This window comes from Telmatherina bonti (genome assembly GCF_933228915.1).
Source record: "Telmatherina bonti genome assembly, chromosome: 5".
Classification (NCBI taxonomy): domain Eukaryota; kingdom Metazoa; phylum Chordata; class Actinopteri; order Atheriniformes; family Telmatherinidae; genus Telmatherina; species Telmatherina bonti.
The window spans coordinates 34,094,674-34,120,199 of NC_136623.1; the positions used below are offsets into that span (position 1 = coordinate 34,094,674).

The 25,526-nt window shown below is 40.2% G+C and overlaps 2 protein-coding genes across 2 annotated transcripts; one reads left to right on the forward strand and one right to left on the reverse strand.

Moving 5' to 3' along the window:
* The first annotated feature begins 33 nt into the window (after window positions 1–33).
* LOC306755774 (uncharacterized protein) lies at window positions 34–19,172 on the forward strand. Its single transcript, XM_079240286.1, has 4 exons — window positions 34–337; window positions 4,199–5,410; window positions 6,774–6,839; window positions 17,989–19,172. The coding sequence occupies exons 1-3, from the start codon at window positions 250–252 to the stop codon at window positions 6,797–6,799; spliced, it is 1,326 nt and encodes a 441-aa protein (XP_079096412.1). The 5' UTR covers window positions 34–249; the 3' UTR covers window positions 6,800–6,839; window positions 17,989–19,172.
* A 2,418-nt stretch (window positions 19,173–21,590) lies between these two features.
* Window positions 21,591–25,289, reverse strand: LOC306756140 (2-iminobutanoate/2-iminopropanoate deaminase-like). Its single transcript, XM_079240810.1, has 6 exons — window positions 25,160–25,289; window positions 24,357–24,462; window positions 23,735–23,789; window positions 23,572–23,640; window positions 21,761–21,816; window positions 21,591–21,677 (listed from the first exon to the last, which is right to left on the reverse strand). The coding sequence occupies exons 1-6, from the start codon at window positions 25,222–25,224 to the stop codon at window positions 21,621–21,623; spliced, it is 408 nt and encodes a 135-aa protein (XP_079096936.1). The 5' UTR covers window positions 25,225–25,289; the 3' UTR covers window positions 21,591–21,620.
* Between the last annotated feature and the right edge of the window lie 237 nt (window positions 25,290–25,526).

Below are 25,526 nucleotides of genomic sequence, written 5' to 3' on the forward strand. Positions count from 1 at the left end.
CTGTATCTTCGAAACAGATTGTTGTCAGGAGCAGGAGGGCAGCAGGCCATGAATAAACACAGAGACACGGGGAGATAATGGTGCTCAGCTCCTCTTAAGTACTGAAGAAAGTTTAGTAGTCCATATTTGCACAGCCAGACAGTTTCAGGTTTAAAAACAGACCGTCCTGAGACTTGTTTTTGCTTATGCAATAGGCTCCACTTTTTTTTATTTTTTATTTTTGTTAATCTCATCTTATTGCTTGCAATCATGGGTTGCTCATCATCCAGTGCTCAGACTGTTGATCAGGAGAAAAGACCAGGCACTAAGCCTGAGGAGAGCAATGGAGACACAGTGGGTAAGTAATGATCACATGTGTAAAGTTATTGAATGTTAAAGTGCCATTTCTCTTTGAAACGTGCCTGTTTTTAACGTGAACACTTTTCTCAGAGACAGTACAGTAGGTGCTCTGAGTGTCCTGAGGCTACTTCCATGTCTTGAGTGCAGCCGGCTGGTCTGGTACACCGTGTGCTTTCCTCTCTCACACTCTCCTGCACAGCACACTTTAGCTCTTCATCTGCAGAATTATTCATCCAAAGTCACCCTGTCATCATTGCCTCTCAAGTATTTGATGTTATTTTTATCCACTTTTTTCAAGCTTTGTGACCACTGAGTATGTGTTGATAAAAAAAACAAAACAAAAAAAAAACTTCTGATGACTTATTGATGAGAAGGGAGCTGAGGAATTGATTTGCTCTGCTGTGAAGCATGTTCACTTCTCTGAGCGTACAGAACTGTGTGTTTAGGACAACATCTTACAGTAGGACTGCGTGGAAAAGCAGCTGGAAGTGTTTTTGGAGTCTTAATTGCAGCCTGAGGCTTGTAATCCAAACGCTTTGCTACCAGGCCACTGTTCTGATTCATGACTTCAGCTGCTTTTTAATCCACCAGAAAAACTTACTGCTAAATAAAACTGAGATGATCCAAAAGATACGTGACACCTACTTTCATCTTTAAAGATTTAGCTGCAGTGGGTTTCTTTGTGAAGTCAGCAGTGTAGATTTTTATCTCCATGATATGAAGCGTCTGAACTGCAAACAGAGATGAGAAGATTGGAGATGGATGATTTTGAACGCTTTTCTTTTAATCTGCTCCATCTTTCCTCTGAGGGACTGCAATGCACTCTTGTGTTTCAACTATATGCTCTTCCTGTCATGGCTATTTTGGTTTTCCAGCTGTGCATATGTGTACTCTTTGTTCAAGCCTATGCATGCACCCTCAAAACACAGTCTATGATTGTCCATTCATGACTCTAAACAACTTACTGGCACATGGTTGTGTCATGCTAAGCACAGCTGTATGAACACAGTGTTCTCACTGCAACGCGTGCCACTACAGTCGCTGGCCTTGTTGGAAATGCTCATATTTTATGTGCAACTCAATTTTATGCAAACATTTGAGAGAAGAAAAGGGCATTTTTTTAGTTTTAAGGACATACTTTACATGGTAAAGCCTCCTCTGTGCTCATGTACGCAATGTTCCAACAGTGTATTATTGTGTCATGGCATTGTTCCTCCAGGCAGTCAGCCTTGGTCACCTGGAGAAGCTGGGGTCCCTTTCCAGGCTCTTACATCACCCCAACAAGAAAACCAGTTGTTGAACTCTTGGCCCAAGCAGGCTTCTCTAAATGTGGCTTGAATGAGTGGAGGTTTTAATTAATACAGTACACTGTCTGTCTAATAAAGCAGCTGTATGCCATCCATGGCATCACTGGTCCCATCCCCAGTCTGGACCCCTGGTCTGTGCCGCCTCCACCTCCCCTCTCTTTCTCTGTACTTCCAGCCAGCCATGGTGCTGTTTTGACTGGGATCTGTGTCATCTTTGGCTGCTAAATCATGTTGACACACGAGTCACCCATGCCTGGAGTGGCTGTGACTGTCTCGACCCAAACAGCCACATTCACAGTTTTCCACACAAGTTTGTGACGACAACTCAAGCTGCAACTTTCTCTCGCTCTCATGCTGGATGTGGAGTTTTTTTTTTTTTTTTAATTAAAAGACAGAAAGTCATGGACTCATGTTAAACATGCAAAAGTTTAAGAGCCAACTTACATTGCAGGACGTCAGGAAGGATTTGCTTTTATTCTTCCACGTCTCAGAACAAAGGTGATGTTGTTAGAAATGGTTTGTTTTACTTAAACGCTTTCCTGAGCTCCGTGTTCTTCCGCAGGCTCATTTTCATGCGAGTTGCCAAGCCGTCACATTCCCTTCCACCCATCACTCTGAGCTCTTTTTAACGCTTCTGACAGACAAATAAAATCAGGAAGCTGGAACGGCAAACTTATCCACCCATTCAGCCAACTGAACCCTCCTGGTTGGTCTCATTTGTCAACCATTGTGTTACAGCGAGGTAGCAAGCGTTGATATCAAACAGATAAAACTGAACTGTAATCTGAGTTTACGAATGTGAAGTTGTCTATTATAGTCTCAGGAGGGTGGTGACCTGCCCATATCCTCAATGACTGTTCGAAAAGGGGAGACCAAAAAATATGTCTAAAGGTCAAGGACCCTGCCAATAGTCGCATGTGTTTTTATTATTTCCTCTGATAGAGTGGGTCCAGAGGGCTTTAATAACCATATTTTCAGGACGGGAAATGAATGTATTCTTCAGCACAGTCCAGCATTTGTGCCCCTTTCTGGTTAAAATCTGATTTCCTGCTAAACTGTGCTTCAGGCTCCTTTTCCTAAGAACTTGAGAGACTGTGTAACCCACATTAAGAAATTAGCAAACTGTTTAAATCAAGGATGAGAAACATTACATTTCTTCAAAAAACTTGTAAAATTCTTTAGGAACTTTTTTTGTTTCTGGATTTCCTTAGAAACGATCTCAGCAAACGTAGCTTTAAAACCAGTAAATATGGTTCAGCATGAGCAATGCCCTCACAGATGTGCAGGTTAGCCATGTTAATGTGCTTTAACGCAGAACATCACAAATACTTGTTTTTGCTACTGATAACAAGCTGACTTTTTCTTCTCTGTTTATCAAAAGTCGGTCTGGTCCAGTAACGATTTTGTTTTCTAGTTCTGTTTTTGTTTCTTTTCTTTGCATTAAAGTAATTTTCATTTAAAGATGTAGCTACAAACCCAAACTCACCGACAGTAGCTTTCAGGAGTATTTCTCTACTTCTGTGGATTTATGGTGTGTTTATGGTGTATTTCCCAGTTGGAAATAAAATGTGAACGCCCTCTATTTGAATGTCCAAAACACTAAATGAAACCTTGGATGTAGTCTCTCTGCTAACATTAGCGACCGTTGCTAACATGTTAGCCTCTGAAGTCTCAAACAACAACAACAAAAAAAAAAATCCTGGAAGCATCCATGAAGTTTTCGGACTTTGTCACTGTGAATGCTCTCAACTTGGTTATGGTCATTCCCAGTTCCGACTTCGACCTCTGAGTGAAATAAAACGCAGCATTAATTCCCTTCAGCCTGATGAGCTAAATGATTAGCATCCTTACCTGTACTGTACCCGGAGATTTCTCCCAGAGGCATGAAATGATCTGAATTCAGATGATCCTCAAAGTAAAGATTGGGAAAAGTTGAATTACATGCCCCTCCCTGCAGAGGAAGCTGTCATATATGCATAATTTAAGACTTGCAGCTGGAGTAGAAGTGGCAGCAGACTGGTGCAGCCTTTCTCAAAATGACTGTAATTATTATGACATAAAGGAAAACTTGCAAATCAATAAGAAGCACTAGGAACCTTTTTTTTTTTTTTTTTTTTTTTTACAGATTTTGTTTTTATGCACAAAGTATCTGAACCATTTTGAAATATCTATATTTTTGTCTGTTTTAGTAACTTGAAATGATTCACATATGCATCCACTTTAACTTAAATGTGTTTTCATGTTGAGTATGTTTAAATTCAATCTGTTAATATGTTCTTTAATTAATAAAAGGAACTAAAGGGGAGTGTATGTAACATATCTCTAGATGGTTAGGTGTTCACAAACAGGACATACTCACTCAAAGGCAGATCCAGACCCCAGAAAATGTCAAAGGGTCGTTCTTTGGACTGTTTTGTTGTTTGATATGTCAGCGTTTTGTTACAGATTAACAGGATATCACTAACTGACTGGATTATCTACTGATATGTGCAGAATGATTGCAAGCTGTAAATACTAACAGTCTTTCTTTTGTCCTCTTTTGGTATTGACAGCAGTCAGAAATGGCATCATTGCAGAGGATGCAAAAACTATAGAGGACCAGATGCAGCTGCCCGTGCAGACCGCTTTACCAGATGCTCTTCAATCAGGAACTGAAGATGAGACAGAGGCAGTCTTGATGGCCGTGGAGGCCCAAGAGGATCTTGGCTCTGGGGAAGACCTCCTAGCAGCATCTGAGCCACAGCCAGAACTTGCTGTTTGTGAGGAGACAGCACCAGAAGCTGCTGTCTCTGCTGTAGCAGAAGATTCTGCTGAGCCTGAAGCTGCTGCAGCAGTGGTGGAGGGAGTATCACCAGTGGAGGAAGCAGTTCCGGTAGAAACAACGCTAGAAGAGGCCCCTCCTGTAGTCGAAGTCCTTGTTGAGACCACAGAGGAAGCCTCAGGTGAAACAGTAGCGACAGAGTCCCCTGGTGTTGCAGAAGAAGTTGTCGAAGCTGTTCTATCTGAGCCAGAGACGACACCAGAAGCTTTTGAAGTTGCTGTTGAGGCTTCTGCTGTAGTTTCATCTGAGGCTCCTGAAGTAGTGGGTCCTCAGGCCCCAGCTGAAGCAGCAGCTGAAGCTACAGCTGAGGTTGCTTCTGATACCCCTACTGAAGCTTTAGCTGAAGCTAAAGCAGCATCTGTAGCTCCTGATGCTTCTGCTGAAGTAGCTGTCGAAGCTCCCGCGTCTGCAAACACAGAGGCAGCAACTGAAAATTCAGCACCAGAGACTGTTTCAGAAGCACAGGTTGGAGTCTCAGAAAGTGCACCAACTGAGTCTTCAACACCAAATGTAGTTCCAGCTGCAAATGAAGCTGCAGCACCAGCTGAGCCCTCAGATGCCGTGGAGCCTGTAATAGACGCAGATATTGCTACAGCAACTATTCCAGAGATGCCTCCATTATCTCCTGTTCCATCTGCTGCTCAGCCTGTCACTGAGGTGCAAACAGAGGCCTCTACTGAGACTGCTCCGCCAGCAGAGGCACCTTTATCCACAGAGGTCACCCCTGCCCCAGCGACAGAGGTGGAACTTGCTACTGAACCAGTCCAGAATGCAGAAATTTCAGCACCTGCAAGTGTTTCAGAAGCTCCGACAGAAGTAGCAGCAAAGGAGCCGACAGCAGCCACAGCAGAAGCTTCTGCGGTGGAGTCCACCCTGGCTCAATCTGAAGCCTGCTCCACCCCAGCACCTGCTGCTGGTCCAGCACCTGAACCTTCACCTGAGGGTATGAAACATTCTCATTTTTTTCCACATCTTAGACATGTTCACTCATTAAAACAAAAAACAAATAGCTTTATTTCTTGTTTTTCATTTCATTATAAATACTGTACAGCGTGGTTACATTTCATTACATAATATAAAACAAGTAGAAGACAAAAACATGTGATAAAAGCCACATATTAGAACTAATCCCGACCTTGAACAAGTTTATGGCAGATTTCTTGCTCAGTGGTTTATAGGTAATTGAATGATTTCCTTGAAAAACTTGTCATGCCAGCTTAAACGTCAAAGAGCTCTCCTTATTCATGAGGCAGATTTTGGCCAGCGAAATAGCTGGGAAAGTTATGCATGCATTAGTTGGGTGCGAAGCATGTGCAAACAAGCACGTAGAGATGAGAAGTTCGGCTCACTGATGTGCAACAAAATTCATCGATAATTTTATTTTCACACGTCCAAATGACCAATCCCTTTTCTCGCTTCACGTCTGATCATAGGCTTAAGTTTTGGTAACTGAACAGGTATCCAGTATATGTAACTGGAAACCTTAAGTTCTTAATCAACTATTCAGCTGTTCCCGTGCGGCTGAAAGAGTGAATGGGATATTGTTTGGCCTCCAGGCTGAACAGATAGCTCTGTGTGAAAAAGCAGTAGCAGCACGCTTCCAGAGAAATGAGGACTGTCTTCAGCATGTTGATTATAGCAGAAGTATGTTGTCAGAACAACAGCACCGGTCAGGCATCTCTGACATCGTGCTCTATTGTGAGCTGCCTAAAGCCTAATTATGCTCTGCAGCTGATAATTACACACAACAATGTAAATAGTCTTCACACGACTCTTTTGTTTTTCTCATAACTGGTTAAAATCTGAGTCAATAATAAGATTATATAAATTAAATTTACTATATCTTATTTATTTTCATGTTAGGATCTTTGACAATTAAAATACAATATTTCTTCGGCTGTACTGTAAAAAGCAGAGCTCATGGCACACAGTACACATCAACTCTTCATTTTCAGGACATGTTGTACTTTTAGGACAGAAACGCCTCCTTCATGGCGCACGTGTAGAATACTGGTCTGGTAACTTTTATAGCACTTTCTTCCTCCCTCTCTCTGGAGGAGATGCACGTGTACATGTGTTTACATGTGCCTGTGTGTATTACAGTTGCTCGACAAAGAAAAAACAAAACAAAACTAAAAAAAATCTCCCCAAATATTAAATATCAACATTTTCTCTGAGGGCCGCTGCAACAGCTGTTATGTCATCAACACAGTGTTGGAGAAGTTATGTCAAACAGCTTGGAGCTAATGTGCACTGAAAGAAGAAAATGTCCTATTGATTTAATGTTTGTCTTTGTGTGTGTGCAGTGGCATCTGCAAATGAAGCCTCTTAGAATACAGAAAGTGAGAAAGCCAAAAAGGAGGACTGAACTGGTAAGAACAGACCCACAAACACAACTTCAACCCAGTAAAAACACTGCAGCATCGCTAAACATGCTGTTGATGCTTGTCAAAATCCATCTCCATTGAAAAATCTTGCTAGCATGAGATGCTTTGTATGTATTACTAAGAAAAAGGTAAAACTCTGCTGAGCTCCATCTACAGTCTCAGAAAGGTTGAGGTCAGTCAGCCTGTTTGTTCTGCGTAGAAAATCAGAGGAACCATTTCAGACTACTGGCTGAAACGGGATCTTAAATTAGGTTGCATACACCTTGAGGAACCGATAAGTTAGCTAGCTGTGTTCAAAGCTAGGATTCTCAGCACCATGATGCTGTCTGGGCTGAGTGAGTGGGTACTACTGGCTACCGGTGCTCAGCTGGAGCAACAAGGTGCCGACTGCTAAACCCCTGGTCTGCACCAGCAATGCCAACAGTTTCTAATAAGATATATTATATAATCCACAATTAAGTATGAAGCTTGACTCTGTCACACTTGTTCCTACGTCTGCTGCCTGGAATCTTGGGGTCATGGTGGATGACCAGTTGACCTTGAAGGTCCATGTTTCCTTGGTTGCCCGTACTTGCCGATATGCTCTCTATAACATCAAGAGAATCAGACCGTACCTGTCAGAACACATGACTCAGCTGTTGGTTCAGGCTCTGGTCATCTCACACATCAATTACTGCAATTCCCTACTTGCAGTGTTCTGTTAAACCTCTGCAGATGATCCAGAATGCTGCAGCACGTCTGGATTTCAACCAACCCAAACAAGCTCATGTCACTCCGCTGCTAATCGCTCTTCACTGGCTTCTGGTTGCAGCAGGCATCAAATTCAAAGCTTTGCTTCTGGCTTACAAAACAATAACTCAAACGGCTCCCGTCTACCTTCACTCTCTAATCCAGGCCTACTCTCCCTCTCGACAGCTACATTCCGCCAGTGAAAGACGCCTCGTGTTACCACCAATATGTGGGACTAAATCACCAGCCAGACTCATTTCCTCTGTGCCACGATGGTGGAATGATCTCCCAAACTCTGTCCGCTCTGCAGAGTCCCTGTCTACTTTTAAGAGCAAGCTGATGACTCAGCTCTTCAAGCAGCACTTCAACACCTAGTATAGCTATATTTGTTAGAAAGTTGGAAAACTTCTTGTGGCCCAGTTCTTTGCAACAAACTTTATGGTATTAATTCTTTGTATTTTAACATAGATGATATTATGGGGTGGGAAGGGAGTAAACAAAAAAACAAACAAAAAACAAAACTAAACTAAACTAAAAAAAAAGCCTGTAGCACTTCATGAAAGGACCTGCATCCAACTGGAAAGTCCACTGGCACCTTCCTACGATGTCCTCTACTTTTTGAGTTCGTGCTTGTGTTGTTCACACTCATATGTAAGTCGCTTTGGATAAAAGCTTCTGCTAAATGACTGTAGAATAGAATAGAATAGAATAGAATATAATATAATTAGAATCTCCCAAAAAACTTGCTAAATGTTGCTATATGATGAAAAAGTTGCCACTTCGCATTCTGCTTCTTCCAGCCAAAACACCGCCCTTCCCCTTTTAACCCACTACGCTAAAGGAAAAGCTTGTTCTCGTTTCATAACAGAATAATTTTAGAATCTTTGGTAGCATAATCTTAAATAATCCCATTGCAGTAATCACAACAAGCCTTAGACATGAAACCATTATCACATTTCCTACTAGGCATGACATAACCTCATAAAAACAACAGCACTAACAATATTCATCACATGCAATCAATATATCCTTATATATCCTACGTTGTTAATTGAACTAATTGAACTAATAATTGCTGGAACTTCCCAGAAGTAAAAGCAAAACATTATTCTTTTCACTTCTTGGCATTCACTTTCCTGAAGTTGAACAAAAGAAGCCTCTTTATTCTATCAGCTTTTGAAAGTAATGATATAAATTATTCAGATATCTTGGAAAAGAAAAAACACCCTTGTTTATGTTGAGCTCAAAAAATATTAACTTATTAGTTCAAAATGAAGACGTTTTAAAAAAATGTTCAAGCATGGCTGCTCTCAGCTTCCGTAGAACTCCCATACATTTCATTTTAAACAGATTTTTATTAGAGCACAGAAAGTAATAAATAAGGCTGAAAAGCTGTTTGTTTAAAAGCTTTTGTTTTAATAAATTCTTAACTTTAAAAACAGTGTTTAAGCTGATAAAAGCACCATCTGAATAAGTTAAAGTTTACACACTTGTATTGACTATTAACAAGTATCACAATAATTCAGAAAATTTAACCCAGTAAGACAAAACCAATAAAATAATTAAAGCCCCGTTGCCATGGTAACAGGTTGTTAATTGAGTTTTTTGCTTGTCTAGGGTTGACACACGTGTGCCGAATTTCGTAGCCCTAGGTCAAAGTAGACGATCGGGCCCCTAGGGGCCCTCTCAAAATGTGCCCCCCCCACAATACATATTACAATGCGTTAAGGACCTACCAAATATGAATTATTGGAATTTTGGTTCCAATGGGATCTATTTCTGCGAAGATATGAGTGAACCGTGTTTCATGGCGAGAACGCTTTTTTCCATGGGTTGCCACGGTAACACGCTTTCTCCTATCAAAAAGATTATGAATAACTTTTGGTCCCCATCTTGTCACGAAGCTCCAATGGCGAATGTGGAGCCAATAGCATGAATCCCCTCAGACTAGTTCGTTCAAATGCGATGCGCCCAAATTGACAAAAACGGGCAAAAAAATGGCCACAAACGCCAAGATGGCGGACAGCCCGTTGCCATGAGAACAGGCGTTTCAATGACTTTTTTACTTGTCTTGATGTGATAGACATGTGTACCGAATTTCGTCGTCCTACGTCAAAGTAAAAAATTTTTTCACCATTCTAGAGGCCATTTTTGGCGTTTCTAGAGGGCGCCGTCGGGGCATTTTTGCATTGGCGTGCACGCAGACCCCAGAATATTGCTATTTTCACCGGGACTGAGGCGTGTGCCAAGTTTCGCAACTTTTCACAGGGTCTAAGGAGGTCAAAATTGAGTGAGTTGTGCTGAGAAGAATAATAATAAACATAAACATTACAATAACAATAGGGCCTTGCCATACTTCGTATGGCTCGGACCCTAAAAATATACAACTTCAACCATTGCAAGTAATGCAAAACCTTGCTTTAGACACACTGCAGTAACCTGTTATATAATTACAGTACTGCTTTGAAATCTGTCATTCAAAGGAAATATGTTCTCAAATCACACCAACTTGTGTATTTCACTTATATGATCCTTTTTGTTTAGTTATGACACTTTACCATGAGATGACAGATTTGAATTTCCAAACGATGACCTCTAAGGTTTTAGTTCACTAGCTCTGAGTGGCTTTGCCATGTGGTTACACTGTTAAGTTTACAACTTACTCTTATATCGTGCCAGAAATGCTTGGTGTGAAACTTGTGTTTTACTTAGTTCAACGTGAAATGGCCTGGTTGTTGGTGACCACATGACGTGAAGCAGGGCTTCACTCTGAAGCCTGATGATCCCAACAGGATGAAGCAGGTCTGCACTCTGAAGCCTGATGATCCCAGCAGGAGATGAAGCAGGTCTGCACTCTGAAGCCTGATGATCCCAACAGGAGATGAAGCAGGTCTGCACTCTGAAGCCTGATGATCCCAACAGGATGAAGCAGGTCTGCACTCTGAAGCCTGATGATCCCAACAAGAGATGAAGCAGGTCTGCGCTCTGAAGCCTGATGATGCCAGCAGGAGATGAAGCAGGTCTGCACTCTGAAGCCTGATGATCCCAACAGGAGATGAAGCAGGTCTGCACTCTGAAGCCTGATGATCCCAACAGGATGAAGCAGGTCTGCACTCTGAAGCCTGATGATCCCAACAAGAGATGAAGCAGGTCTGCGCTCTGAAGCCTGATGATGCCAGCAGGAGATGAAGCAGGTCTGCACTCTGAAGCCTGATGATCCCAACAGGAGATGAAGCAGGTCTGCACTCTGAAGCCTGATGATCCCAACAGGAGATGAAGCAGGTCTGCACTCTGAAGCCTGATGATCCCAACAAGAGATGAAGCAGGTCTGCACTCTGAAGCCTGATGATCCCAGCAGGAGATGAAGCAGGTCTGCACTCTGAAGCCTGATGATCCCAACAGGAGATGAAGCAGGTCTGCACTCTGAAGCCTGATGATCCCAACAAGAGATGAAGCAGGTCTGCACTCTGAAGCCTGATGATCCCAGCAGGAGATGAAGCAGGTCTGCACTCTGAAGCCTGATGATCCCAACAGGAGATGAAGCAGGTCTGCACTCTGAAGCCTGATGATCCCAACAGGAGATGACATGGTTTGGTGGAATTGGGCCACGTTTTCACTATAACTACTCTGGTCATAAAGAATCCACGCTTCTTACTGATGCATACTTTTCTTTATTCCATAACCACGAAACACCGTGAAAACTGAAAGACAAAATTGTCTTTTCAAAATCAAGGCTCAAATATTCTTTTCCAATCACAAATATTAGAATATATTTACGTTTTAAATATCCAATTTAAACCTTGTTTACAATATATCCATAAACAAAAGAAATACCTCATCAAACATACCGTGTTCGCCTTTCAGACCAGCAGTAGAATTATTAAGCGCATAAAACTCCTCCCGATGTCTCTTTTACTTTACTCTTGTTGGCGCTTAGTGAACAGCTTCCGGGGCGCAGTCACATGACCTGAAAACGCAAACCTATTCTCACAGAAACAGCAGCACAGCAATCAAATAATGGCCAAAATCATCAGAGCATTTCCAAAATAATACAATCAGACACTCCGAAACTGTGTTTAAAAAAAGGAATTCAATTTATATAAAAACCCACAAAGAAAAAACAGCGCGAATGCCGGCTTCCGGCGTTACCATGGCAACACATAAACATTGTGCCGAATATGCTGCCAGCTACAGGAAGTACTTTTAATTTATTTTCAAAAGGTCCTTAAGATCGAAGCAAGAGGGTGGAATCTGACGTCATCGTCAGAGATTGGTTTCCCTTTGATTCTTTGATCCTTTAATCCTTTGATGTCAAAGGCAATTGAATATGATGTCAGACCCGCCACTCTTTAATAGCCAGCTACTTGTTCACACACCTTCATTTCTAAAGGATCGCTTCAGAAAAGACAAGTAGTTTTCAGTATCTAGCAAATTTACAGGATTTTTTTTTTTTTTAATCCGTCACAGTTTACAATGGGAATCTGTTCCAGTAGGGATATTCATCCCGCGATACAAGTAAATTGTTATGTGCATGATCCGTTGGGAGGATATTGTCTTCGTGAGTTTATTGGAAAAGGGTCTACTGGAGAAGTGGCCGAATGCATCGACGTGTACAACAATTACAGGACAGTGGCAATTAAATTTTTGAAAAGAAAATTTAACGAACTAGGAAGAAGAGAAGCTGGGATCTTGCACCAAATCCAAAAATTAGATCCTGACAAAAACAATTTGATCAAATTCCACAGGTCCTTTCAGTACATGGGCGTAAATTGTCTGGTTTTTGAGAAGCTGGACATTAGCTTATCTGACTTGATACAACGGAAGAGGAAGTCACTGCATGTTTCTGAAATCAGAACAATTGCAAAGCAGCTACTGGAGGCCATCAACGCACTCAATAGTATCGGTTTGTCACACAATGATATTAACCCAGACAATGTAATGTTGGTAAACCGGAAATTGCAGCCTTTCAAAGTGAAGCTAATTGATTTTGGACTAACTGCTAAGTCACGTGATTTGTGTAATCATCCTTCCTTTCAAAAACTTTGTTACAGAGCCCCTGAGAATTTTTTGGGCCTTCCAGTCAATGAAGCAGTTGACATGTGGGCTTTGGGATGCACACTGATGTTCTTGTATCTTGGTGAAAACCTGTTTGCAGGCAAACATAATTATGACATCATGAAAGTCATTTCAAAGATTATAGGTATTCCTAATTACATACTGGATAAAGGACTCAAAACCGAAACCTTTTTTAACTGGGTGGAGACGGATGACGGTTCAGAATGGGAGTGGAATACAATGGATGAATATGAAAGATCTGAAGGAGGTTGTTTTACTTCCGTCAAGTATATTTACGACAACATCTCTTCTCTGGAAGATCTGCCAACACTGCATAAGGTGCCTGACAAGCCCACAGAACCTGAAGACACAGATGGATTCATCAGTCTTCTCAAAAAGATGTTGCAGGTGGATCCAGACGAACGGATCACCCCTGCTGAAGCACTCAATCACCCTTTCATACTTCAAACTCCCTTATCTGAGGAAAATAATCTGCCTTCTGCAGTTCCAACTCAGTGCGTTATGTCAGACGATGGAAGATATCGAATGGAGCTGATGGATGTACAAAATCAAAGACAGGTCGAGTTGATAGCAGCATTTAATAATTGGAAAAATCAGGAACTCTTTCCTGTTACCAGTGATCAGCCTTCTGAGACCTTACGTCAGATAAATGTGGCAGACATTCAGCCCAGTGAGACAGAAGAAGAGACCATTGTTACATCCTCTACTAAAGAAACAACTAAATCAGTCAATAGTTTAACCAGCTTCACAGGCGATGTGACCAATGCTAACAGAGTTACTGCTGTAACTTCTGCAGAAGTCTCTCCCAGCGACAGACAAGTCAAAGATGAATATTATAACAAAGGCGATGGAAGATATATAATGGAGCTGATGGATTTACAAAATCAAATACAGGTCGAGTTGATGGAAGCATTAAATCATTGGAAAAATCAGGAACTCTTTTCTGTTACCAGTGATCAGCCTTCTGAGACCTTAAGTCAGATAAATGTGGCAGACATTCAGCCCAGTGAGACAGAAGAGACCATTGTTACATCCTCTACTAAAGAAACAACTAAATCAGTCAATAGTTTAACCAGCTTCACAGGCGCTGTGACCAATGCTAACAGAGTTACTGCTGTAACTTCTGCAGAAGTCTCTCCCAGTGACAAACAAGTCAAAGATGAATATTATAACAAAGGCGATGGAAGATATATAATGGAGCTGATGGATGTACAAAATCAAATACAGGTCGAGTTGATGGAAGGATTTAATTATTGGAAAAATCAGGAACTCTTTTCTGTTACCAGTAATCAGCCTTCTGAGACCTTAAGTCAGATAAATGTGGCAGACATTCAGCCCAGTGAGACAGAAGAAGAGACCATTGTTACATCCTCTACTAAAGAAACAACTAAATCAGTCAACAGTTTAACCAGCTTCACAGGCGCTGTGACCAATGCTAAGAGAGTTACTGCTGTAACTTCTGCAGAAGTCTCTCCCAGCGACAAACAAGTCAAAGATGAATATTATAACAAAGGCGATGGAAGATATATAATGGAGCTGATGGATGTACAAAATCAAAGACAGGTCGAGTTGATGGAAGCATTTAATCATTGGAAAAATCAGGAACTCTTTTCTGTTACCAGTGATCAGCCTTCTGAGACCGTAAGTCAGATAAATGTGGCAGACATTCAGCCCAGTGAGACAGAAGAGACCATTGTTACATCCTGTGCTGACAATGCAAACAAACCAGCAGCAACACCCGTCCAAAACATCACAAACATAACATCCTCTGATATGTTTAACAGTAACTGTAAATAAGAGCAATGAAGAGCTGCTGAGGTGAACACCTGCAACACGTTTTTACAAAGGATTGGTAAATTCTTCTCCCAGTTATGCATGTTTTGCACAGGAGCAGAATAAATGGATGCATTTCCACCACCTTAATTCGTACACATAAAAAAAAAAAACAACTACAAGCACAGATCACAACGCCATAGGGTTCCACACCTGAGCAAAACACCAAAAGGCCAAACAAATAAAAGCAAACAAAACTAACAAAAAACCCCACAAAACACAAAAACAACAAAAACCAACCAACCAACCAAAAACAAAACAACGAAAAACAAAACCCAACAATAAACAAACTCTAAACAAAAACCCCAACAAAAAACAACCAAAAACACAAAACAACAAAAAACAACCAAAAACACAAAAACAAAATCCAACAAAAAACAATGAACAACTGAAAAAAAAACAACCCAAAACCCAACAATAAACAACAAACAAATTAAGTAACAACAAAAAACAACCAAAAACAAAACCCAACAGAAAACAACCAACAACCGAAAAAAAACAACAAAAACCAAAAGAAACCAACAATAAAAAACCAAAAACAAAACCCAACAATAAACAAACAAACACAAAACAAAAAACAAACAACAAAAAACACAACAATAAACAACCAAAAACAAACAACAAAAAACACCATAAACAACAAAAAACAACAAAAAACGCAAAAACCCCAACAACGAACAACCAAAAACACGAAACAAAAAACACAATAAACAACAACAACAAAAAAAAAAAACATAATAAACAACGAAAAACACGAAACAAAAAACATAATAACCAACAAAAAACACTAAACAAAAAGACCCAACAATAAACAAACACAAAACATCCAACAACGCAAAACAAAGAAAAACCCAACAAACAAACAAAAATCAACAACAAACAAAAATCAATCAACAACCGAAAACACAAAACAACAAAACCCAACAAAAACAATCAAACACAAATCAAAACAACTAAACAAAAAAAAAACCCCAAAAAAAACCAAAAAACAAGCAACAACATAAAAAACACGAATAAACACAAAAAACGTAACTAAAAAAAACAACAAATAATGCAAAAACAAACCCAACAAAAAAAAAAAAAACAACTGAAAAAAAAAAACACAAAAAAACAACCCAAAACACAAAAAACAAAATCTAACATTAAACCAAAAACACACACAAAAAACAAAAACAAAATAAACAACCAAAAACAAAACAAATTAAAGCCGCAAGCGGCATCCATCGGGTCCTCGCCTCATGCCGAACCCTCCACCCGAACTCGCCACAAAGCTTCCGGGTGGATGTGAAGTAAAAGGCACGAATCCAAAACTAGTTTGTTCAAAAACAATGCACATACAGTGCTAAATTGGTGTAAACGCCAAGATGGCGGACACCCCGTTGCCATGGTAACAGGTGGTCAATGCACTTTTTTACTCACCTTGGGTTGTTACACATGTGTACTGAATTTTGTAGCCCTAGGTCTAAGTAGACAATCGGGCCCCTAGGGGCCCCCCTAAAAAAGTGCCCCCCCCACAATACATTCTATAATGTGTTAAGGACCTGCCAAATATGAATATTTACAGTTTTGGTGCACATCGCATGAATTTGTGCGAAGATATAAGCAAACCGTGTATAATGGCGAGAAGGTTTTTTTCCAAGATGGCGGACACTCCGTTACCATGGTAACAGGTTGTTAATTGAGTTTTTTGCTTGTCTGGGGTTGATACACATGTGTGCCGAATTTCGTAGCCCTAGGTCAAAGTAGACGATCGGGCCCCTAGGGGCCCCCCCAAAATGTGCCCCCCAACACAATACATATTACAATGCGTTAAGGACCTCCCAAATATGAATTGTTGGAATTTTGGTTCCAATCGGATCTATTTCTGCGAAGATATGAGTGAACCGTGTTTCATGGCGAGGAGTATTTTTTTCAAGATGGCGGACACTCCGTTACCATGGTAACAGGTTGTTAATTGAGTTTTTTGCTTGTCTAGGGTTGATACACATGTGTGCCGAATTTCGTAGCCCTAGGTCAAAGTAGACGATCGGGCCCCTAGGGGCCCCCCCAAAATGTGCCCCCCAACACAATACATATTACAATGCGTTAAGGACCTCCCAAATATGAATTATCAGAATTTTGGTTCCGATCGGATGTATTTCTGCAGGGATATGAGTGAACCGTGTTTCATGGCGAGAACGCTTTTTTCTATGGGTTGCCACGGTAACACGCTTTCTCCTATCAGAAAGATTTGAATAACTTTTGGTCCCCATCTTGTCACGAAGCTCCATGGCGAACGTGGAGCCAATAGCATGAATCGCCTCAGACTAGTTCGTTCAAATACGATGCGCCCAAATTGACAAAAACGGGCAAAAAAATGGCCGCAAACGCCAAGATGGCGGACAGCCCGTTGCCATGAGAACAGGCGTTTCAATGACTTTTTTACTTGTCTTGATGTGATAGACATGTGTACCGAATTTCGTCGTCCTACGTCAAACTAAAAAATTTTTTCCCCATTCTAGAGGCCATTTTTGGCGTTTCTAGGGGGCGCCGTCGAGGCATTTTTGCATTGGCGTGCATACAAACGCCAGATTATCGAAATTTTCACCGGACGTGAGGTGTGTGCCAAGTTTCGCAACTTTTCACGGGGCCTAAGGGGGTCAAAATTGAGCGAGTTGTGCTTAAAATAATAATAAACATTACAATAACAATAGGGCCTTGCCATACTTCGTATGGCTCGGACCCTAATAAGTCTAATCTTTTTTAATGTAAGGTCTTTATTTGTCCCTTAAACAAAATGTAAAATAAAAAAAAAGTACCAAATTCTTTCAGAAATATTTACCGTTTATTACCATGCGATTTGTCAACATTTTTATAGTGTAATTTTCTGCTTTCTTGTGACCACTAAGAGGCAGAAGACAAAAAATCATTTTGTGTCTGACTTTGAGTAAAGTTTGTTCAATAATGTGATGCCAAAGGTTTCAGAAACTGCATGTTTCATACATGTAACGTTGGGTTCTTATGGGTTTAGATGCCGTCCTTCACGGCCGTCTCGTCTATGAAGTCGCTGAGGTTTGCTGTAAAAGTCACTAAACTGTGGTGATGAAGGTGATAAATTAGGAAGAGTGGATGTGGGCAGGCAGAGATGAGCAGAAGATTCACTCACTGAAAGAGGAGAAAAGTGTTGAGTCACATCATCAGTTTCTGTCTCGCAGCTAAAACTTTGAAACACACAAGTTTTAAAAATGCAAATGAGTTTCAGTAAATTATTAATTTGGGTACTTTAATAAACTGTAAATGCATAGAGCAGCAGTTTTTACACATAGATGACTACAGCTGTGTTGACATTTTAAAACATAATGTAAGGGGTGATATTCAAAAGAAAAAGAAAAAGAAACTATTTTTAAATAGCTTGCTAACTGCACAACCAAACGTAGATATAAAAATCTGAATGGTGAAATTGCAGAAGTGCACATCAGGTTTTAATATTGTCTCCTGTCTGTTTTTTTCTTTTCAGAAGAGAGAAACAACAAAAAGCCCAAAGCTCCCGTTTGAGACCCCTGGAAATAAAAACAAGACAAAGCAGAAGAAAACAAAACCCAAACCCTTCCATACTTTCAGTATTGTCTCATCTACACTCACCAAACTGTGTATTCCTTAAAACTCAATGTGCCTTAATAACCTCTCTTTCAGGAAACCTTTACAGCTGAGGAAGAGGAGGAGTTTTTTTCTATTGGGACATCAAGTGCCTGAAGCCGCACATGTAGGCCTTTTACACCAAAAGTGCAACAAAAAACTTTTGTGATTTGTGATACGGTGGTGCAATACTCTGTGAACTCTTGTTACAAAGATAGTTAACGCTTCAGAGCTGGGGGTAATGTTGTGTAAACATGTAGGGAAGGACGCTTGCAGGAAAATTCTTGACTATTTATCGTAGCTGCTTTTGAGGGAAACAAGCCAAACACGACTGTGAATAAAATTATGCAAAGAGTTCAAGGTGACGAGAAAACCAAACTGCAGAGGCGAAGCATGAAGCACCTCATCAACCTGGTTCAGTTTAACTGTACTTTAGTTTTCATAAAACAATACTGATCATTTATTTACGGATTGAAGTTTTTGGAAAAGTTTACATGTTATTTACTAGTAATTACATTAATAGGGATACGACACCCTGAATTATACACGATACTGAAAGAAAACACTACAAGCCACTGTTACGCTGCCTTTAAAAGATGCTTTTGGATATCTCAGCTGTTTATGTAAAAAAAAAACATCTACTTCAAAAGTAGATAATTACATGTATATCAGAAGTTTGTACTGATAAATAATTAGAGGAACCAGATGGTCCACGTACTGACATGATCTGCTGTCACACAGTCACATCTCACAGCTGTACTGTTCCTAAAATTACAATAAAATCCTTTTCAGTATCAGTTTTAAGGTGTAATCAGCCACGCTAATGTCATGCTTGTAGGATGCACGTGTAGCACAGTCATAGATCCATTAGTGGACATGCTTTTTAGCTTTCTTCTTTAGGAGATGTAAAAAGACTGATTGCTTGTGATGTATGGGATGTTCCGGGAAAACAAACATCTGCTTGGTTTGATTTACTTTTCCTTTCTGTTTCATTCCCTGTAATATATTTCTTACCTGAACTTTGTCTAAAATACTTCTAATCTTTTAGTGTACAGAATAAAGTTTTACTCACCTACCGCTGTGTTTCTCATAAGTTCATACATACTTACATCCACATGGATGACATGATAAAGAATTAGCTTGGACTGAGATACATACACAGCTCTGGAAGGAAATATGAGACCGCTGCGATTTATTCTCTAATCAGCATCTCTGAGTTTGACTACAAATAATGAATTTCCTGCAGAAGCACGTCATTCAGCTTTGTGAGGACAATAAAGTCTACCAGAAGACAAAAAGTGACTGAAATGGACGACCTCAAACTCCAGAATCATCTGCTGACATAAAATATCCATCAAACACAGAGGCAACCTGAAGCTGGGGCGCAATGACCACCATGAATAGTTGGAAACCAGGTCCTACAGGCAACACTGGAGTCAAACTGCACCTTGAACTCAAGCAGAGGTTTAAAAAACCCCACAGGAACCGGACAGCAGAAGACTGGATTACGGTGATTTTATCTGAGCGCAGTTTTCTGCTTTGTTCTATGGTTCGATGGAGACCTGGACAAGCCGACAAACCAGTGTCTCGCACTGTTAAATACAGAAGATCAGTAGAGATCAGAAAGTGCTCCTGCAAGGCTGGAATCAGGCAGATGTGCACCTGCCAAGGATGCATTATTAAAGAAACATACAAGATTATCCTAGAAAAACATTCACCTCGTTATGCTAAGACTTTGCTCCCCAGCTCAGAGCATCGTCCACGTCACGCAGATCCAGGCCTGGATGGAGGATCGCCACATAAAGAGCCTGAGATGGCTCCATCAACCTGTCTCTCTGTCCATTTTCTTAACTTCTTTTTTCAAGTAAGGATTGTGGGGAAGCTGGAGCTTATCACTGGGCTAGAGGCAGGGTACTCCCTGGACAGGATATATATGCAGAGAAAGATATTAATTTGGACTAACAGGGAAATAAAAAGCAATTCCTGGAAATGCAAATTTCCAGTTCAACCACATACCACTCAAAATCATTCAGAACTTTGCATACAAGCTGTTCTCTCTTTTAAAAAAGTAATAAACGTCACACTCAATATGCAAATTGCAAACCACAACATACAGCATGCACAGACCATACCATATAATTATAAAGTACTTTAAAAACAGCATACAGCTGACCAAAGTGCAGTACAGAAACTGCAAGTGAACAAAAACAGCTTGAGAAAATAAAATAACAATAAAATGGTAAAGTAAGAGATACATGAAAAAGAACAGTTAAAAATAAAATACAAGGACACAGATGACAACAAAGTCCTGCTAAAATGCCGAAGAATACGAGAGTGTTTTTAAACGGCTTTTAAAAACAGCGAGAGAGTTAGCCTGTAGGGGGAGGCTGTTCCAGATTTCTGGAGCTAGAACTGAAAAGGCTCCGTCTCCTCTGGTTTTACAGCGTGTCTGAGGGACAGTTAAAAGCAACTGGTCCGCTGATCTAAGAGCACGTTGTGGTGTGTGGTGATGCAGCAGCTCAGCCAGGTAAGGAAGGGCGAGGCCGTTAAGACACTTAAAAATAAATAAGTGAATCTTAAAATTGATCCTAAACTGAACAGGAAGCCAGTGAAGGGACGCTAAAACCTGAGATATGTGCTCATGTTTTCAACAGCAGACAATGAATGGACTGCACCTGCAGCAACAGCAGGAGAGACTTTATGAACATTTCTCACCATATAACAAGCAAACAGGACAGCAAACACTTCATCTGCTATTACAAAACATACAGGCAGGTTGTTTAAATGGTCCAGACAGAAAGTGAATGTTCTGGTGTGAGGAATGCAAACCTGCAGACACACGGCCTTCAGATACATGTGGAGACACATCATCATTATATACTAGACTCATAAATTTAGTAAGAGCTGATGAAGAATGAAAAATGTACAGAAACAAGGGTTACGTTACGGTTTAATCCCAAGTGTAGGTTTCATGAGCTCCCTATGCTTCTGTCATACAATCTACTTTCAACAACCTGCTGCTTCACCCAAAGGTCATCAACACATACATGCAGGAAAACTGAGGCACACAAAGAGCTTGTCGACTCAGCTGCAAGTATTATTTTATGCACATAAAATTATCATGATTTAGGAAAGTTGACTGAATCTATGTAATTATTTCTGATGATGATTCGTGGAAGTTGATCGACATGCCGTCGGGGGTACGGCTGGTGCCGTAAAGGCTGCTAATGTAATTCAAGCCTACAAACAAGCTTAGAAACTTATTGTAGGTGAAATGTGAGCAGGATGAGATGAAAATGCAGCGTTGTCTCTGAACACGTCTCATCAATGTTAATGAGAAGGGAAAGTGCTCCGAGTTCGACTGCTGCTGGCGACCCGTTACGATTTTATTCTACAAACAATAACCAGTTTATTATCTGCAATAAACGACAAGATCCTCCTTTATCAGTTGAAAAAAAACCCAAACATTTAACCTTTTGTATGATTGCTTTTTATTTTTTTAAGATGTGGTTGTTAAGCGTCAGTCAGAGGGCCCAAAACAGCGACTGCTTCGATCTCCACCAGTCCCCCCTGGACACAGAAAAAGCTTCGGGTCACGATAAAACCGTCATAGGATCAGTGGAAAAAAGACAAAAAGGTCATAAAGTACTCACTCTGGGGAGAGCAGCAACCTGATAAGCAGCTCTGGCGGGGAAGTTGCTGCTGAAAACTAGAGAAAGCAGCTCCATTAGAGCATCAGTGCACACATTTAAACACAAGCAGCATCATCGCCCAAGTCTGGCACCTTAAATCACACCAACCCACACAGTAAAATCTACACAATGTTGCTCTTTAAGAATCACACACAAACTGGGTTTATATTAAGTTTTACCTGCAACATATTCAGGTTAAAATGCCATTAATCCACCCACCAGCATTAGGAGGAGAAATAACGGTAGGCTACCATAGTCAATGATTAAAAACAAGCAGATTCTTTAAGGGACATTTAGACTCATGAGATCATAAATAAGTAACAGCAATGAGGCAAGGCAGCTTTATTTATACAACACATTTCATGTTCAAGCCAATTCAAAGCGCTTTTAATATAAAACATTAAAAGCTTTACAGCTGCTGCAGGAAGCGCATTAAAAAGTCAAAAACAAACTTAAAAAAAAGGTTTCAGTTTGTCTTTTTGTTTTTCCTGCAATCACACTTCAGCCAGCTACTGAACAAAAGTAATTTCAACATGCAGAGAAAAATCTGGAATTTGTTACATACTGGTAATTATGTGTGTGATTGATACTAACCAGTCACATCCTGTAAAAATTACTGTTCAAACTTTAAAAACCTAACGTTTGCAAACTGGTTTAAACATAAAGATACAAACATTTACTACACATTCATGTTACAAAAATCTACAATACTCAGATTTTTGTACATAAAAAGCACTAATATTAAACAAAGAGGGAAATAATCTGCAATACGGCCACAGTAATAATAATAATTTATCATTATTCTTATTGTTACAATAATAATAGTTATTTTTATCATCATCATTATATTATTATTACTACTACTAATCCTACATAAAAATGGTAAAGCCAGCTAATCTATTATTCTCTTACTGATGCTTTTTGGCAGGAGGGCTTAAAGCATTTTTATTATTTTCGTTCAGTAAGTGGAATGATAACTTGTGTGCTAACCAACCTGAACCACAACTAACATCTAATCAACCAGAATGAATAAAAAAACAAACAAAAACAAAACACTGAGCACGGTGTTTTCAGCTTCACAAAACCTCTTTAGAACGTGAATTAGCACTGCATTTCTGCTTATTAGCACCTCGCCCTCATCTAGTCATTTACTCTGACACATTATGGCATGTTGACAAGAAGGGAGTTCGTTTTCCTGCAAGTTTTATGTGCTGTAATTTTCACACACAATGCATTCCGTAGATGAAGCCAGCTTCTCACGTTTTATTTCTTGTTCTTTTTATCCTTCCAAGAGGATCAATGAGTAATAGAAACGCTCCTGCTACTTAAATGCCACTGAAATGTCTAAGAGGTGCCACATCAGATATGCCACGTTTTCTTGCACTTAGATTAAGCTTAACCCAGTGGCTCACGTTTCACTATTAAATGACTGAGCAAACATCGACAGCAGCCCTTCTGTCTGCACTGTTGTTTCATACCTTTACTTGCTGCTGATGTTTTATGGAGTATTAAAATATTTATTGGCAAATGCATGGATGATGCTTTCTAAAAAATATAAAAATAAGCTGAGGTCTAAGTGCATACTGCAAAAGGACCATACATGCCACTTATCTGGAAAGTCACGCCTGGGTACGACAGCTTGTGCTGCCACCTGGTGCTGAACTTTGAGTTAAGGTTTAAGTGATCCAGCCTTGAGAGTTGTCATGACTTTTCACCCATCAACAGATAAAACGCTGCAGATTAAACATATAAATGTATGATTTAATACTTACATTGCATGTAAACATCATTGACTTTGTTGAAGTCGTTCATGTCAGCTAAGAGGACTGTAGTTTTCACAACTGCATGGAATGAAGATAAAATGTTTGGTTTGCATTAAAAAGGTAAAAGACAGTAAATACTAATCATTGTATCAGTAAAACCAGTTTGTCTCACCATTCTCATAACCGCACCCAGCAGCTTTGAGGATTTCACCCATATTCACAAGTGCCTGAGAAAAAACGAGAAGTCGACATCGTGACACACGGTCCACAAGTTGAGGCTTTTATATGTTATATAATTGTTTGTGTCAGTCATTAATTCATTTTACAGATGAACAACAGACCGAAACACACAACTACAGTTCTACAATATATTTAGTCACAATGAAGGAGCTGCAACAGATGGTGGAGCATCGACACAACCCTGACCTCTGGAGCTTGACTTGGTTAAAGTGAAACTGTCGCGTTTTAGAAGCAAACGGTGCTCACGGCAAATACTAATATAATTTAGTTCTTTTCACTCCTACTGATTTTATATTTAGTGAAACCACATGAATATGCTTTTTAAAAAGAACTCCCACCATGTTTCTAGCACTTGAAACATTTGTGCAGCAGCTGCTCTGACTGTTTACTTTGTGAGTCCTTTTGTATAATAATTCACTACACCATGTGCAGCTAAACACAGTAACTTTAGTAGCATTAAATCACACTATGGTCAGAATAATTAGTAAAACTTTCTCATTAGGAATATCTAGATATATCTTGAGTGAGTTTCAGGGTTTTCTGTGACGCGTCACCTGTCTGGTTTGAGCCTGAACGCCTCCCTCCACCAACAGTCCACTGGCTGGATCCATTCCCAGTTGTCCAGACACATACACAGTCTGATCAACCACCACAGCTTGGCTGAGAGACACAAACTGGATTAAAGCATTTTTCTGTCAGAGACAGTGAAATGTTCCCACTGATCCAGCCCGAGTTTATTTTTCATCCTTTTCAGTTTTCTGAGGTTATGAAGTGTTTGTTGCCAGTGTTGGTTTTTGAGCAGTCTTTCTTAATCCTGCCCTGCATGTTTTAGTCCCTATTAACTTAACTGCTTGTCAGGTTCTATAAAAACCTGATAACGAGCCATTGATTTGAGTCAGGTGTGTTAAAGTAGGGTTACCTAAAAAACATGCAGGGCAGTGGGTAGGAATGCTTCTCCTCTAAGGAGAGTTAGTTGTGCTAATGCTTCTCCTCCCCTTCAGGTATAAACAAATATATCAATACAGTGTTTTGCTTTGAATAATCACTTGTGCCCACTGCCATCAGAGGGCAACCATGAGCACACTTATGAGTTTGTTGCTGTCTACCTTTCAGCAGCTTTATGGTGCAAAGTGCAACATAGAAAAACATGCTTTGTTCCGGCTAAGCGAATATGCACCTAACATCCATCCAGAAAAGAGACTGAGGAAAAATCTTACGAGGTAAAGTAATGAAAATCATAAAGAAACTAAATGAGGACTCAGTAAAGTGTCGTTGTTCACAGGTGGTATATGTAAATAATGGACTTGCTGTAAACAAGCTGTTTGGTATGACAATGATTTATCCAAACTAATCTCACCTGTATGGGCCGATGGCAGCGGGAGCTTTAGTTGTGCTAATAATTCTCCTGATTAGTGCAGCCATTGTTGTGAAAATGTGCAGCTTCACGGGGGTGAGAAGAGTTCAGGGAAGCTGCAAAAATGAGGAGGTGACCATGGAAGCGACGCAGCGACGTCAGACAGGATTGTACCGTAAATGACGTGTTCGCGGCGCAACGGGAAAAATAGTTCTGGGATAAACAAAACTATGCAGAAGCAAATTGTATTCAAAGTGCAACTTTACCAAATTAACCAGAAGGTTTCCTCCCCCCAAAAACATTAAGAATTGTTACATTATTAATATATACACGTCCTCTTAGTTCAGATGTAGCTATTGGTTGATGCAAG

Excerpts from the sequence above, each read along its gene's own strand:
- LOC306756140 (XM_079240810.1), bottom strand. The coding sequence starts at position 25,224 with ATGGCTGCACTAATCAGGAGAATTATTAGCACAACTAAAGCTCCCGCT. Across the intron at positions 23,790-24,356 it reads TTCAGGCTCAAACCAGACAG|GCACTTGTGAATATGGGTGA; the intron begins GTGACGCGTCAC and ends GTTTTTTCTCAG. Across the intron at positions 23,641-23,734 it reads TGGGTGCGGTTATGAGAATG|TTGTGAAAACTACAGTCCTC; the intron begins GTGAGACAAACT and ends CATTCCATGCAG.
- LOC306755774 (XM_079240286.1), top strand. The coding sequence starts at position 250 with ATGGGTTGCTCATCATCCAGTGCTCAGACTGTTGATCAGGAGAAAAGA. Across the intron at positions 338-4,198 it reads GAGCAATGGAGACACAGTGG|CAGTCAGAAATGGCATCATT; the intron begins GTAAGTAATGAT and ends TGGTATTGACAG. Across the intron at positions 5,411-6,773 it reads ACCTGAACCTTCACCTGAGG|TGGCATCTGCAAATGAAGCC; the intron begins GTATGAAACATT and ends GTGTGTGTGCAG.